Raw genomic sequence first — 16,196 nt, 5'->3', positions numbered from 1 at the left:
CCTATTTTTTTACTATAAAGGAACAAGAAAACTTGTTCTTTTAAAAACCTGGAAAAAATATGAAAACTTAAAAGAATTTTTATCAAACCAGTGGCAACCCTCAATATTTCTAATTTACTATAAATTATCTCTTATGTTTTTTTTTACCATCATAATCTAATTTATTAAACTTTTCAAATTTTTTAATTTTGTCTTTTTTTAAAACTATTTTTTGTATGTTTTGACCACTGGGTTTTTGATTAGTGATGTACTGGACCCTGATCCAGACTTTTTTTTTCAAATTAGAATCCGGCTGGATCCGGATATTAGACAAAAATAGTAATATCCGGCTTGACCTGGATAGTGAGTCCGGTACATCACTAGTTTTGATCTTCCAACAGAAAGTAAAATATTACTTCTTTAAATATATGGTTGTACACAAAGTTTTAAAACCTACTAAACTAGTTTATTTTTATTATTAAATAATTTTTTATAATTAAAAAAAAAAAATTATTGCTATAGTCTTATTGTTTTGTTTATTTTATGTTTTTTAAATTTAACTTACTTTTTAAGCTCTGACCCTTTTTCTAAAATTTAAATTGTCGAATAAATATTACTTATGGCAGTACAGTAGGAGTCCATTTCTTATTGTAACTTTAATTTTGCCATATTTAATGCACATATTCTATGAGAATTATATACATACTCTTTATGTCTAATTTTTTAAGCGTTTAATTTCAAGTTGATCAATTCTGTAATTATGACGTTAAAGCAAAATTGTTTCTTAGCTAAAACCTTGGTGTTTTTAAAGTTATGGCCCTTAAAATTTTAAAAAAATTGTAAACCATTTTTTATATTGGTTTAACTTTAACTTCAATTAAATAAAAGAAATTCATTTTAAATGATAATAATTTAAGGGCATCGGGAGGCTAAAAACCCTTTTAAAAAATATTTTTTTTTAGTTTTATTGTTATAAAATTTTTATATTTTAATTTTTTTATTGCAAGAAATATTTCCTGAAAATTTGAGGTAGTTATCTCAAAAAACGTAAATAGATTTTTAGTGATTTCTAGTTATTTGCCGTTTTAGTTTGTGCCTCCCATAAGGATCCTATTGTTGCCTCCAACTTTGACTGTCTATATCTCAAAAATTATTTGAATTTTTTAAATCTGTAAAAAGCATTTTATAGCTTAGTAAAATGAATTTGATAATATAGTTAAAAATGAGATCGAAAACTAAAAAAGGGTGTTTATCCCCTATGCCCTTAACTAATACAATTATAATCAGGTTAATTTAAAGTTTAAAACTGTTTTTTTTTGTACAAGCTCATCAGATGTATAACCAACTTTAAACAGATAAATAAAATCTTTTGAAATATAATTAAGTTTAAAAAAACATATTTTAAACTAAACTTTTTACTTTGTAAATGTTAGTTTTAATTAAATAAAAGTCTTAAATAAGCATTGCTTAAGATTTCAATGCATAATTGTTTTACACTGTATATTTAGCTAACTTTTCACAGTGGACTGAAAGTTGGTGTTAAACGGTCATTAACTTATTTTGTGTTGAACAGTGTTTACTTAAATGGAACCATAGTTAAGTAGAAATGGAATTATTTTTTCAAACTAGTTTTGATTCTTCTCTGATCAGTATCTCAAAAGTATTGTAAGTTTAAATCAGGGCTCTTAAGAGGAATATTGGCTATTAGGTGATGCTAAAAAGTTTAGTGACAAAAAGTTAAGTATATAAGTAACTAGTAAAGGGGCAATATGTAATGAAAATGGACAATTATTTTTTAAATTACTGCCAAGTGGGCATTTATGTATATAAGATTGGATAATTTTGTTTCAAATACTTCCAGTTTTTAATTTTTGTCATTTTTTTAATTATGTAAATTTATTTTGAAAATGACTTAAAATATAACAAAAATACCTGAAATACTAAGTTATTACTATTATTCTAACTACTTTTTTGTAGTAGTATGATGTAGCCTTTATCAAATTAAAAAAAAAATTAACAACTGGTATAAAAGAAAAAAAATAGTCCCCAAATATTTCTTGTTAAATTTTGTAAAATGTAAACTGTAATCTGTAAATTTGTTTTAAACCTCTCTATTATTCAGGCTCAGAATAAGAAAAAAATCACAAACTGTTTGTGATATATGACACTCAATATACTCAAGTTACCCTGACAGCACTATTAAATTAAAAAAATAATTTAAAGAAAATAAATATAAGAAATTGAATTTTATGATAACTTATTTTATTTTTGATTCTCTAACATCAAATTCAATAAAATGGTTTAAAAATATGTAATTACTTTAGGTACTTATGTGTAGTTTATTATGTTATGATTTCAGATAAATTTTTATCATTTTTTTGGGTAACATTAAATTTGAAAATGTAACAGTTTGGTGTTTTTAAGCCTACCTAACTTCTAAAAGATCTTACAGTTTTAACAAAAAATATTAGTTTTTTTGTTGCTGGATATAATTTTTGGTTTTGGTATTGATGTTTTAATTTAAAAATATTTTACAGTGTTATATAATTTATTGAGAACTCAGAAAAGAAGTTCTTCAATAACTATCATATAGAAAGAATACAAAATATGGGTAAGTATTTACATTTAACTCACTATTTTTTTATCTTGAAAGTTTGAAGTATTTTTCAAAACTACAAAAGTACTTTGATTTAGCTTATGTATGCTATAAATTTGATCAAAACTTTGTAAAAGCTAATTACATTAAATTTTGTTTAATAAAATTGCTTTTTAAAATAAAATTCTACAACAAAATCTTGTTCTTACAAGAACTTGATGAAAAATAACTGACAGTCATATTTAACTGTATCTAAATTGAAATAATAATTAACATTTTCACTACTCATGCTTGTTTGCAAGCACTTAATTATTCTTCAGAAAATAGCGGAAATATATTAATGCAGCACAAAAATTTGTTTGAAATAGTTGGTTTTGATCACATTTGTTTTTTAGATTTTAGTAGTTATAGTTTTGAAAACTAATAGCAAGCTCTTCTTAAGCATAAAATGTAAACCAAAATATTATATTATTAAACCCTGCAAAATAGTTAAACAACTTGGCATAATGGTAATAATTGAAAAGTTTTCTTTTCATTGTGTAAAAATAATTTACTATTTAAATCTTTTTTTTGTAACTTAAAATATAGAACTATTTATATTACATGTGTATACAGTAATGATAAAAATGTAATTAAATATGTTGATATAAGTTAAACTAATACTCTATTATCTAAAACTGTTTAAAGATGTTTTTGTTATGTTTAAAAAAGCCACAAATCATTAAAAAAAACACTTGCACAATTTCAGAGAATAAGTTAAGAGAAATAATATTTTGAAATGTGTTCTTAATTTACTTAAACTAATATGAGCAATATAAAACCTCCTCTTTTGTTTTAATAGCTTAAATAAAATCAAGTATAGAATAAAAACAACAAAATATAACATTTACTGTATGCAAGTCTACTATAGCAATTAGTTTGGTTTAAGTTTAATTATTTTAGTTAAATAAGATACTTTGAACTGGTGAAAAATTATTACATTCTACTTAGCATTTCTTTTAGACCTTGATAGTGCATAACCTTTTCATAAATACTTAACTTAGTATTCAAATAATAGTTCATTATCATGTATAATTTTAATTACAAATTTTAAATACTGTTTCTTAGACAACAACAACTATTTATATCAAAAACAAAATTCAGGTAAGAAAAACAAGAAAAACAAAAACAAAAAGCAGCAATCAGCAGTGCAAGCATCCCAACCTGCTGCACCAATCCGTGCTGACAACAGTTTTGTGCGCGCCAAAGCCAAACTGCTCACCAGGGAAGAGCGTGAAAAGCTGGCCTTCTTTGACGCCTCGCAGTGCAGCCACCTCAAGAGCCAGTACGACTCGGTGTTGAAGAAAGACGTTGAGAGCCGGGAGCCGATGAACTACATGGAGGACGTGCACATGGCCAAGTACGAGCTTGATGATGGAGTGACTTTTGATGAAGTTCCAAACGATTACTACCACAGCTCGAGCGTGCCTGTCGCAAGCGCTAAAAAGGCGTACGAGAGGTTCACCACAAACGTGATTGACGAGAGCGTGAAAGGCTTCATCAGCTTCGCCAACTTTAAGCCAAAAGTAGATGTGAGTATGTTTGTTTTTGTTAGCTTTGCAGCTTGATGTTTAAAGTTTAACTTATGGTATATAAGAAACATTAAAAACTAAGTGAATATTTTAAGACTCAATTTATTTAGATTCTTGTAAATTTTTTTTTATACAAATTTATAATAATTTAAATTTATAAGTTTTTTTAAATTAGCTATTTAAAATAATTACAGCCTGTAAAATTAGAAATATAAATAATGTACACTTTTTTATATCAAAAAGAATTGAATATATCTTTGTATAAATTACGTTTTACCTACATAGAGGTGCCACAAGCTCAGGCTAACTTTGGATAGTTTAATTATTTTTCAGGTTATTAGTAAAAATCAGGCTGTTTCAAGCTTGTTTGTATTTTTTTTTTAAACTCAGATTTTTTTATAAATTTCAGGCTAGTTTTTATGACTTTAAATTAAAGTTTAAATTTTGTTTTTTAATGTCCATATAAATATTATATCCTTTAACTGTTATTATAGCTTTTAAAGATATTTTAGCTTGACTAACAGTAAAGTATTCAGTTTTAGGGTCTAAAAAAAATTCTAATTATCTCAGGTTGACTCAGTCTAGTTTGATGTAACTAAGACAATTTTTTTGTCGTTCAGACTGGTATTTTTGCTTATAAAAGTGGCAAGTCTGTAAGATGTAAAAAATACTTGTTTTTGTTATTAAACTTTTATGACTGAAAGTTTGCGTATAACTTAATTGGAGAATTTGTAAAACTGGATTCATGTTTTTACAAATAACTTTATACAAACTAAGTTAAAGTTTTAAATAAACAAAATTACGTTTAATCCTTTAACTAAATTATTTTCAGATTAGTTTGTTTCATATGATTTTGGTAAGGTAAGGTAAACAGAAGTTAAATTATTTTTCTCAGTTACTTTTTATTTTAGCAAGCACTTTTATTTTAGCAAGCTTTTTTAATTTTGCTGTCTCTTATATGAACAAAACACTATTATATTCAAACACTTTTGTTTATTTATAAGCATTTTTAAAATTAAAATGGCTTCTTACAAAAATAATTGTTCTAGTTTAGTTTCATGTAAGTTGTTAAAAAGTTTAATATGTCAACCAATTTATGAAGGTATATTCAACAAATCTTTTATTAAACTTAAGTGATTTTTTCCTCTTTTAAAAGCTCTTTACAGTCAATTGATGTAAATTAATTATGGTCGTACAATGTAATCTAAACACTTTTCAAACATAAAAACTAGTATTGTTAATTTTTTTTATAGTTTGTTTATTTAGCTCTTTTTGAACTTTTTAAAGCTAATAAAAAATAGTTTGAAATAGCAACTATTTACTTCTTAGTAAAATTATTTCTTACAAGTTTACAAAGTTTTTTTTTTCATACACGACAATTTATTTTTATAACTAATAATAAGGTAATGATGTTGTTTATTTAAACAATTAGCCTACAACCACTGCATTTATTTATTTTTCACTATTTAGTTTGAATTGGTCATTTAGTTGTCTAAATTTTCAAAAAGTATAAATAAAATTTTACTGTAGATCTAATATAAGTTTTATTTTATATATTGTTTTAAATTTCTTAAAAACCGTATTTTGTATATACTATAGTTTGTTTTTAGATTTAATAATCTTATTTAAGCTTTCTTAATTAGTTAAAGCGTTGAATAGATCTTAAGTTTTTATCTGAATTTAAAACTTAAATGAATTTGAATTTTCACTTTTTATGTATAAACTAAGAAATTTTTTAAAGCAAACAGAACATTTGAATTTTTAAGAAGGCGACATACTAGTAGTCTTAGTTGTTTCAAATTTGCTAGAAAAATTTCCATTGTAATTTAAGTTTTTAAGTAAGAATTTAGTTTTTTAAGCGTTTTTTAGCATTTTATATGTACACTGTATCTTTTTTTTTTATTGAAAAGAAAGGTAACTTATAGCCTATCTTTCAAGTTTTAATTTTTTTTATCAATAATGAATTTTGTAAAATATGTTCTTCTATGCACGTAACCTATGAACGTTGTAGATAGGTTTTGTGCTTAGCATTTTATAATAGTCAGCTTTTAATTTTAAGTTTTAAATATCGACCACGGTAACACAAAATGTTTTAGTTTAAACAATTGTTATAAATTCCAATTTTCTTATCTCCATAAGTGTATAGTTAAAATTTTTGTAGACACAAATGTATAAAGTACCAATATGATAGCATACTTAACACAATAGATCTAAAACATTTTACATTATGTTATTATGTTTATTAAGGCCATAGGGGGGTAGGCCATGTTTTTTACAAGTTGATCTTATTTTATAGAGTTTTTACTAAGCTTCAAGTTGCTTTTTACGGTTTTTAAAAATTCGAATTAGTTTTTGAGATATGACCGGCCAAAGTCGGGCCGCATAACAGGTTCCTTATGGGGAAGGAAAAACTAAAACGGCAAAAAAAGATTAATGCATCCAAAATCTATCTTCTCCTTCATTTTTTAAGCAATCTTTTTCAAACTTTCACAGTCTATTCTTTATACAATAACAAAAAAACGTTATTTGTGACTTTAAAAAAATTGAAGTAAAAATACCTTTTTTTTGAAAAAAAAAAATTTTTTTGATAAAAAATTACTTTTTTTTTTGTCATTAATTTTTTTTTTTTTAATTATTAAAATTCACAAATAACGTTTTTTTCTCATAATGTAAGGAACATTTCCTGAAAATTTGAAGAAGATTGCTTGAAAAATGAAGGAGAAGATAGATTTTAAAGCTCGTTTTTAAAAACTCGAGAAAAACGGCTTTAAAGTTACCCTTTATATACCCTTTATAAAGACAACCCTTTATATAACCGGTCATAAAAAAAAAGTTACTTAATATTTTTAAAATCTAAAAAAAGCATCTGAAAGATTATGAAATTTACTATAATATAAGTCTATATGTTATTTTTGGTCAAAAAATGGCACTCCTGCTATGGCCTTAAGTGAAAAAATAATTAAAGACTTGATAAAAGGTTGGGTAAAAGTTTCGAAAAGCACTACAGTTTTTTTTATATATCACCTCTAAATTCGCTTGCTTCTGTTTATCCTCATTTTTTTTAGTTACCAAACGCATGGGGGACTCAAGAGCCAGACATCCTAGCGCCTCCGAACCTCCAACCCCCAAAGGAGGACATTTGGCCCGAACAGAAGAAGGTCAACGATTGGGACATAATCGCCGACCCGGAGATAGCAAAAGCCAAAAACCAAGGTAATTTCTCAGTTTAAAAAAGAAATTGTTTTTCATTTGCGCAATGGTTGCGCAATTAGTTTTCGTGAATTTGTGTTCAAATTCAACACAAACAGTGGGTCGCTATCTACCCACTTGATGAATAAGTACAGTTTTTTTTAGAAGAAGTTTCTGTTTTACAGAAATTTTTAGTTGGTTATAAAAGTAAATTGTAAGGTATTACCTTTATTCAATTATCTTTTATCTATAGTTTTGTTAAAGTAAATTGAAGCTTACAAATAAGTTGAGTTTTATATACTTTAATCAACTTTTTCATTACAAACATCTTAATTATTTTTTTCAGTCATATAAATTCAGAAATAGTTTAAGTTGTCAGGCAGGATGTCTAGAAATTCAAAAATATTTAATGCAACAACAGTTATAACAACTTTTTTATGTTTAAACTTTCTTTTTTTAAACAAATTGAATATTATAAATTTCGATTTCAAACGGAGCTGTAAAAAATTTCAATCTCAACGTTTTCTAGTCGACTAGATATACTTTTTAAATTAAAGTGTCAGGTGTTTAGTATGTTAAAATATACACTTGGCAGTAATCTGCATATAGTTATTGATGTATTAATTCAACTACCAGTATACAAAACTTTTAGAGGCCTATATGACTTATAATTTCAAAGATTAAATAACAAATATTAGAAAACTGTTTTGTTTTTGTTAAAATCAACAAAATGATAGACTGTAACAGTTGTGTCGCGTCATCTTTTTGTTAGGGGGTGCTGCAGATTGACATTGTCAAATTAAAAATTCCCCTAGTTAAAATCATTTAGATAAAAATCATAAAGGTAATATAAAGAAAAAGCTATTTTTTCAGAAAAACAAAACTTGAACATATTTGTTTTAATAAATCTTTAATAAGTTATAAAAAAAAAAAACATATCTCATATCTTTGTACATCATCACCCTTTCTTAAAAGCTATAGTTACTTTTTTTTTAAATTTATATTTATATTAGTTTCTATTTTTGCACAACTATAAATTTACTAACTTAAAATTAAGACTTGATTAACTAGCAATAAAAAAAAAACTAAAATTATGCAAGTAAAAAAAAAAAAACGAGGTTGTTAAGTTCTAATCAAAAAATACTTAATTAAACAGCTAAATACTTTATTATATACATATAACAAAATAAAAGGTAAAGTTTACTCACACTTAATATAAAAGTTTTTAATTTTCCTACAAATAATAAAATCTAACAATGAAAAGTAGTCATATAAAAATGTAAATTTTTTATAAAATATGTATATATTTTAACAAACCTTATAAAAAACTAAAAAATAAAGTTAAGTCAGACTTAGCTTTCACTACACATAATTAAGGGCATAGGGGTGGATCCACCTTGGTTTTTACAAGTTGATCTAGACATGACATAAGCGATCAAAGTGGGTGCCTCAATAGGTCCCTAATGGATGGCGCAAACCAAAACGCGCAAAAAGTTTATTTCTCAAAAAATCTATCTCCTCCTTCATTTTTGAAGCAATCTTCTTCAAATTTTCACGGAAATTCTATTAATAGATTTTAAAAAAATTGAATGCAGGATTTTTTTTAATTTTGAAAAATAAAATTTTTATAAAAAAAAACCACCTATTTTTCTTGTTCTTTATCTAATTTTTTTATTTTAATAAAATTGCAACATTCAAAGTCTTCAAGTTATAAAAGGAACTTTTTCTAAAAGTTTTAGGTCTTTGGCTCGAAAATTAAAGGAGAAGATAGATTTTTAGTGATGTTTTAAATTTCAGAGAAAATTGACCCCAAAAACTTTGCAGTCTAAAAGTTTGTATCGAAAACTTTTATAAAATTACATTATCTCAAAAGTTAAATAAGATCTTTTTGTTCTATAAAAACTGGCTTGTAGTTTGCATTTTAAGCTTTCATATAAGATCCAATGTTATTTTTGTTTAAAAAAAGTGTCTGACCCCCCTATGCCCTTAACAAATAAAGCAACACTTAGATAAAAGTTTCTTGTTTGCAAATTAAAAAAACTAAAAGTTGTAAAATAGTCTATGACTATTAAATAAATTTTCAAGAAGTATTAATCTGAAACAACTAACTTTTGTCCTCAAACAAAAAATGAGTTAAATGAGTACTATTTTAAATAACCAAATTAACCAATATAGCAAAATCTTTGAAATAGTACAATATTTGCAAACTAACAAAATTAAAACTGTAAAATAACCTATAAACATTAATATCTAATCATTAATAAAAAGGCATTCCGGAGACAAAGGTATTTTTAGTTTGATAGCTTTTTCTAAAAATAAATATTTATGGTGCCATAAGAGTCAGTGAAAACTTAAGTATTATGAGAACATTACAAAGCAGATGGTAGCTTGTATTTAAAGACATCAAACCAATATTCTGAAAAATTGTGAAGCAAAATACTATATAACAACAAAAAAAGTTTAATAATCTTTCTATAAACTTCATATTAAATAACTCTTGATTTAAAACAAATGCATAGAACTTGTGAGTTGAAATAAAGGTTCATATAAGTTTAAGTATAAGACTTTTATATCATCTTGATTCTTTTTCAACCTTTTTTTTAACTTTTAAATATGCATTTATTTTGTTTTGTAAGTATGTTTTTCATGAAAGTTGAATGGATCTGCTTTAAAAATTAAATTAATCACGAATAATAAAAAAAAAAATTGTTAAATTTTTTTTATTTCCCTTGTAACGAAAAATTTGAGCTCTACAACTTTAACCTGCTATATATTTTACAAAGTAAGATTAAACTTTACTAACTTTTTGCTTTAACATCAGTCTTAATTTCAAGTCAACCCATACATAATTCATGAACAGTCTCAAAATTCTTAAAAAAATAAGTTTTTTGACCAGAATTAAAGAACGCTGTAGTTACTAATAAAATTATAAGTGTCAATATGTTTATTGTTGTTGTGAGCATAAAGTGTAAGATGTTTTTCATTTACTTGTTTGAAGACTGCTAAAACTTAAGTTGTTTACAATAATCAGGTGATTACACGAAAAAGAAGTTTTTCGCCGGTGATTTTGTAGCTGTGTGGTACACAAACGACTTCTACGTTGGAAAAGTTAGTGTTGTTTGATTGATATATAAAAACAATTGATGTTTTGTTGTTTGCAACCAATTAATTGGTTAACAAATGAAATTGTTGATTTTACTGAATCAATTGAAAAAAAAAATAAATAAACCACAGTTTATTTATTAATCAGCCTACACAATTTCAACACTATCAGTACCAGATATTTAATACAAAACTAAACAACTTATAATACTAGTTCACAACGTAACATTTCTATATGTATAAGTATGTTGTTGTTTTTTTTGATAAGTTTGAAAAAAAATTTACTATTGCTTTTTAATGAAACGAGAGTAGTAACTTAATTAAACACAAAAAAATAAAATATTTGGTTTAACTGAATTATCTGGTAAATTATTTTTAAGCAGTGTTATGAGATAAATTAAAACAGTTAATTTTTTAACTCCATGTTAACCATGACATTATCAGTACCCATGAAATTTTTATTACTCAAGCTGTTCTACTTTACAAAATTCAAAAAAAAAAAAAGTTTAAACAATAAAGTCATCAACTCTGTAAATGATTGTTACGTACAAGTTTTATGTAGTTTTTCTTAGAATTTGCTTCCAAAACAGTAACCAAATGACAATTATGTCAGAGTCAATTGTTTAAAAGCCATATGGGGATTGAATAATTTGTTTTTATAAAAATTAATGTTTGCTTTTATATGAAACCTTAAATTATAAACTGCAAGCCAGTTTTTATTTAAAAGAATATTTTTATAACTCTTTGAGTTATAGACGTTTTTTGTAAAGTCAAGCCAATACCGTGCCGTTTGGGCCGTAATTTTTTTATATTTAATTTTTTCGGAATAATAATTGGCTAAATCTGTCTTCTCCTTCATTTTTCGAGCTAGAAACCTCTAAGTTTCAGAAAAAGTTCCTTTATAGATTAAAAGACATTTTGAATGTTAGGGTTTATTTAACACTTAGAAAATAATAAGAAATTAGATAAAGAAAAAGCAAGAAAAATGGTAATTTTTATAATATTTTTTTTATTTTTCAAAAAAAACATCTTGCAATTAATCGATTTTAAAATATTAGTAATGGACGGTTAGAAATATATGATATATCAGGTTAAACTCTACAAAATAAAATCAACTTGTAAAATTCAAGGTAGAGCCCTCTATGGCTATATTGATCATTAAAATATATATATAACTTTTAAATAAACATTTACCGGATACCCGCATAGATAGAACTAAAGATAAAAAAAAAAACTCATTTTGTTATGGTTTAAATTATACATAATGAAATATTAAAATTCTAATCATTAAATAGCATAGTATTACACAAAATGATTGATAAAATTTAACTTAAAAGGTTTTTCAATATAAATTTTGCTAAATAGCGCCACACATCTACCAAAATCTACTGAATACAAGATGGTTGCACAATTTTTTTCATCTTAAGATAAAATTCACCAGATAACATACATTCAACCAATGATTAAAAAATAAATAACTTATAGTAATATTGTTAAAAGTATTTATCTTCAAAAAGTAAAATTTAGTTCTTAAATACCATGGTAGTGCACAAAATTTTAATATCACACTATGATTTTAACCTCAAATAACGCACATAGCATCGAAAATAACTGAGAAGTTTATTCATACACCACACATTTTTTTGTTAACAATATACAATTTTAATTTACAATTCTTATGACTTATTAAACTATGCAGTTTTAAATAAAACATTTACTTCATTATTTTTACTCGTATCCAGAAGATGAGGCCTATATTGTTAAAAACGGCAATAAAGTTAAACCAAGCACCATATTACTGCACACACTTTAAAATACTGTTCCCGCAGATAACGCACATATCGCCGAAGGTGAACCAGGCCACGGTGCACATCCCCTTCTGGGACTACGAGAAGGACAAGGAGGAGAAGCACGTGATCAACGTCAAGCCCGATCAGATATACTGCCTGCACACCTTCGACACCGAGGGAAGGGGTTGGTGATTTAAAATATTTGAAAATAAATAAAAATGAGTTTTTAGTATGTTTTTAAGTAAGATATACTCCCTGCCTGCACGCATTCGATACTGGGGAAAACGGTCTGGAGTTTTTATAGTTTGATTTTTAAGTATGAAACCAATGTGTGCTCTAATTTTCCAGATTTTTACAACCTGTAAACCAGATTGGTTGAGCCTGTATGTTATTTTTATTTAAACCCTTTTGCTGTTCTTTGTTATCATCCCAAGTTTTTAGTTCCAGCTCGCAGCAACCTTTTAAAAAATTTTCTTTTAGTTGTCTTTAAACAAATTTTGTTTAAACTTTAACTTTTAAGCTCACATTACTTACATAACCGCAGAAGTTGTTCATAAAGTTTTCGAGTGAATTTAGTTTTTTATTGACTTAAAAATGAAACAACAAGCAATACCAAATCATAATATTTTTTTCTAATTAGTGCTGACTACAAAAAAATCATATTAACTAAATATCATACACTATAAAACACAAGTTGTTTTCCTGTATTATTACTAATAAAAATGTATATACTTCTTCAGAACACGACAGCGACATCGGGTGGAGAGTCGGTGATTTTTGTTGGGCGTGGTTGGCTGAGGAGAGGGACTATTTTGCTGCCTGGTACCAAGGTCCCAACCGCAACAACCCAAACGACCAGGATGTGGTGGGTGCTTACAAATGTTTTATCAGTATAATGATAAATTAAATTAAACGACCAGAATGCGGTTGGTACTTTTCGTTATTAGATTAATTTAGTAATGTATACAAGGTTCTCACAAATACGCCACATTGAACTTTTGGGAAAATACCAAAGTTAAAGTGAGAAATGTTGCGGGTACTTGTACGTCATTATTATAATAAGTATACACACATGATATTAATTTGTTGATGTGTTCACACAAACATGGTTCTTCCATATGTGCCATTGTAATTTTTTCTGGTTTTTAACATGTCATTTACCATTCAATCATTTACACGATTTACGCAGAAGTCAAATGAAGTTATGTTTAGTATATTTTTAGGCAATGTGTAGAAATTTCTCTTAGCAAAGAACTTTTTGCATTTAAAAATCTAAACATGCTTGTTCAGTGGAAGTTCTGGTGAAAATTTATTGTTTCATAGTATAAGATATAGATCATTTTATTCTTGATAGTTTTTAATGCCTTTTTTTAGTTGTTAACTGATTTTTTTCATTAATTTTGGAATTAACATTTAGCTAGTAAAATAATTTTGAGTAAAACTTTCAAAAATGTTCCTTTTTACCAAAAAACAAGGTTTTTTTTTTTACAGTAACAAATATTTAAAAATACAGTTTAATCAATTTAGTTAGAATCAAACCTTAACTTTTTGAGTAATAAAGAAAGGTTATAAAGAAAGGAAGAAAATATGATTTTTATAAATTAGCTGTACTTATTAAAATCATCAAATTTAATGCCTCATATTTCTAAAGTAACTTTGAGTTTTGTTAAGTTGCAAAGTTTTTATAGAAGCTAGAGCAAAATAATTTACACCAACTAGTAAAAAACAAAATTGATCCCCACAAATGGCTTTGATAAATAGCTGTCAGAAAATTCTTTGAAAACCTACCAATTTTAAATACAAAAATTAGCTTTTTTTTAACAAATACAAAACTTAAATTTACAATCAGGTTTAAGCTTATTCGAAACAAAAAGCTAGAGTTAAAATCATATCATACGCAGGTGTTCGACACATACAAGAAAGGTGGTATACACCTGATAATAATTAGCCAAAATGTTCAGATATTTGACTTATACAAGAAAGATGGTATTTACCTGATGATAATAAACAACATATTAAAATTCATTTTCAAGTATTTTTTGACACACATTTAAAAATGTCACAGGTGTTTGATTCGTACGAGGACGATGGTATCTACCTGATACCCCGTCACTTTGTCATACCCCCGTACATGTTCGACGAGCGGTACCTGGACTACCACATCGAGGACGACCAGGACGTGGTGGTGGACCAGTCCAAGACGCAGTGCGAGAAGCTTGCCCGGATACTGAGGAGGGCGAGAAGGTATCAGTTGTTTGTTTTGAATTTTTTTTGATAATATTTTGTTTTAGAATTCCAATTTTTCTGTAGTTTGTTAGTAGTTGAAGGGATTAGTTGTTATTTTTGTAATTGGTATTTTGGTTTTTTTTTTTGATAAATTTTCATTTTAGTATTTAAATTTTTCAGTAGCTTGTTAGTAGTTGAAGGTGCAAGCTATTTTGTTTGCATGCTCGTACTTGTTACAGATAGTAACTATCATGTAAGGCTGTTTCGTTTATTTGTTGAATGCTGTTGTGGCTGTAATACCCAGTAGGTCCAAACAGGTTTGCTGTCGGGGAAATTTTGTGTTGTAAGCTTCCATTTACAAACACATGGTTTTAAAACATGTAGTTTATATTCTTACCAAAGCACAGTCGACCAATGGAATTGTAATTCTTTGTATAAATAGTAGATAATGTTTTTGATAAAAGTAAAAGAAACATTTTTTACTCATAATTTATATACTTGATTCACAAGTTATTGTTATCAGATGTTAAATTTAATTTTTTCTTCCAATAATAAAGAGGTTGTAGCTTTCTCTTGTGATTAGATTAACAATAAAATTACTTTTTTAAGTTCAACTTGCGACTAACCTAGTATTATAAGTCACAATAGTATTAAGTTAATTAAAAGGAGCTGTAAAACATTTAACTTAAACACCATTCAATTAAAAATAAAATTACTTGGTAGTGAAAATTTTCAAATATAACACAAAAGTTTCCCTATGAATTAAAATGTTTATCAGTTCATTCTATAACAAGGGAATAGCATAACTCTTAAGTAAGGAAAATATTTTAAATTAAATAGTAATATTTCATCAATCGTACTGTGCTGTTTTTAATTTTTTAATTTGATTAAAATTATGCGTCATAATGGTATACATATATAAATCTTTATATGCTGTTTATGTTCAAGGTTGCGCAAACAGAAAGGCGAGAACAAGTATTACTACGAGGAGGAAGATTGCGAAGGTGGATCAAGGTGGAAGGGTGTGGTTGGCAGGACTGGTGTGCAGATGAAGAACATGAAGTTGTGAATGCACACCAGGAAAAGTATGAAGTTGTGACATTTATTTTAGCAGCATTTTTGAATGAGGTGTATAATTAGTTGAAAACAGTTGTGTCTTCAATGTTCAATCTACTTTTTTTTTGTAATGAAATTTTTGGTTATAAATCGGTACATCAGTTTTTATGTTAGTTTAGATTAGAGGGACTAGTCCAACATTCCCTATAGTTATGTACTTGAGCCATTTTTTTGAATAATGAACTTTTAGGTCAATTTGATTAAAATTATTATTGTTTTTTAGTTATTAAAATGAAGTAATATTTTAATTATCAATATAATACATAACAAATTTTCAAGTGCTAAATCTATTAATGAAATTACTAGTATTTTTTATCATGTTTTCCTTTTTTTCTGCTATTTTTATCTACATTCAGTTGTGCCTTGTTGAAATTATACAATTTATAAATTGTAACAAAAACTGCTTAATTATTACTTGTTGTGTAATGTGAATTATTAGTACATTTTGATTATTATTTATCAATGCAACCTGAAAATAACTAGTAATCAAGCAGATACAATCACTTTACTATTTTAGATAAATTTTAGTTTAAATTCATAGACTATTTGCAACTAAAGATGATAAAAAATAAAATTTAACCATGAAACTACAATCAAACTAAGACCATATTTGTAGCTTAAATATGG

General features: G+C 26.2%; 1 protein-coding gene across 1 annotated transcript; it reads left to right on the top strand.

The window, feature by feature from the left end:
• Positions 1-2,514: 2,514 nt before the first annotated feature.
• Positions 2,515-15,926, top strand: LOC145838536 (uncharacterized). The gene is made up of 8 exons (XM_082946148.1): positions 2,515-2,590; positions 3,719-4,146; positions 7,212-7,359; positions 10,367-10,443; positions 12,267-12,411; positions 12,968-13,092; positions 14,293-14,471; positions 15,402-15,926. The coding sequence occupies exons 1-8, from the start codon at positions 2,587-2,589 to the stop codon at positions 15,520-15,522; spliced, it is 1,227 nt and encodes a 408-aa protein (XP_082802274.1). The 5' UTR covers positions 2,515-2,586; the 3' UTR covers positions 15,523-15,926.
• The last annotated feature ends 270 nt before the right edge of the window (positions 15,927-16,196 follow it).

Source organism: Thalia democratica, chromosome 6 (genome assembly GCF_965202585.1).
Source record: "Thalia democratica chromosome 6, ktThaDemo2.hap1.1, whole genome shotgun sequence".
NCBI lineage: Eukaryota > Metazoa > Chordata > Thaliacea > Salpida > Salpidae > Thalia > Thalia democratica.
Note: the sequence above shows the minus strand (reverse complement) of the source record. Positions and strands in the feature narration are given on the sequence as shown.

What these genes read in the sequence shown, in the direction of transcription:
- LOC145838536 (XM_082946148.1), top strand. An exon ending in ACCCAAACGACCAGGATGTG is followed by an intron (nt 13,093 to 14,292) that starts GTGGGTGCTTAC and finishes AAAATGTCACAG; the next exon opens with GTGTTTGATTCGTACGAGGA. An exon ending in ATACTGAGGAGGGCGAGAAG is followed by an intron (nt 14,472 to 15,401) that starts GTATCAGTTGTT and finishes TTTATGTTCAAG; the next exon opens with GTTGCGCAAACAGAAAGGCG.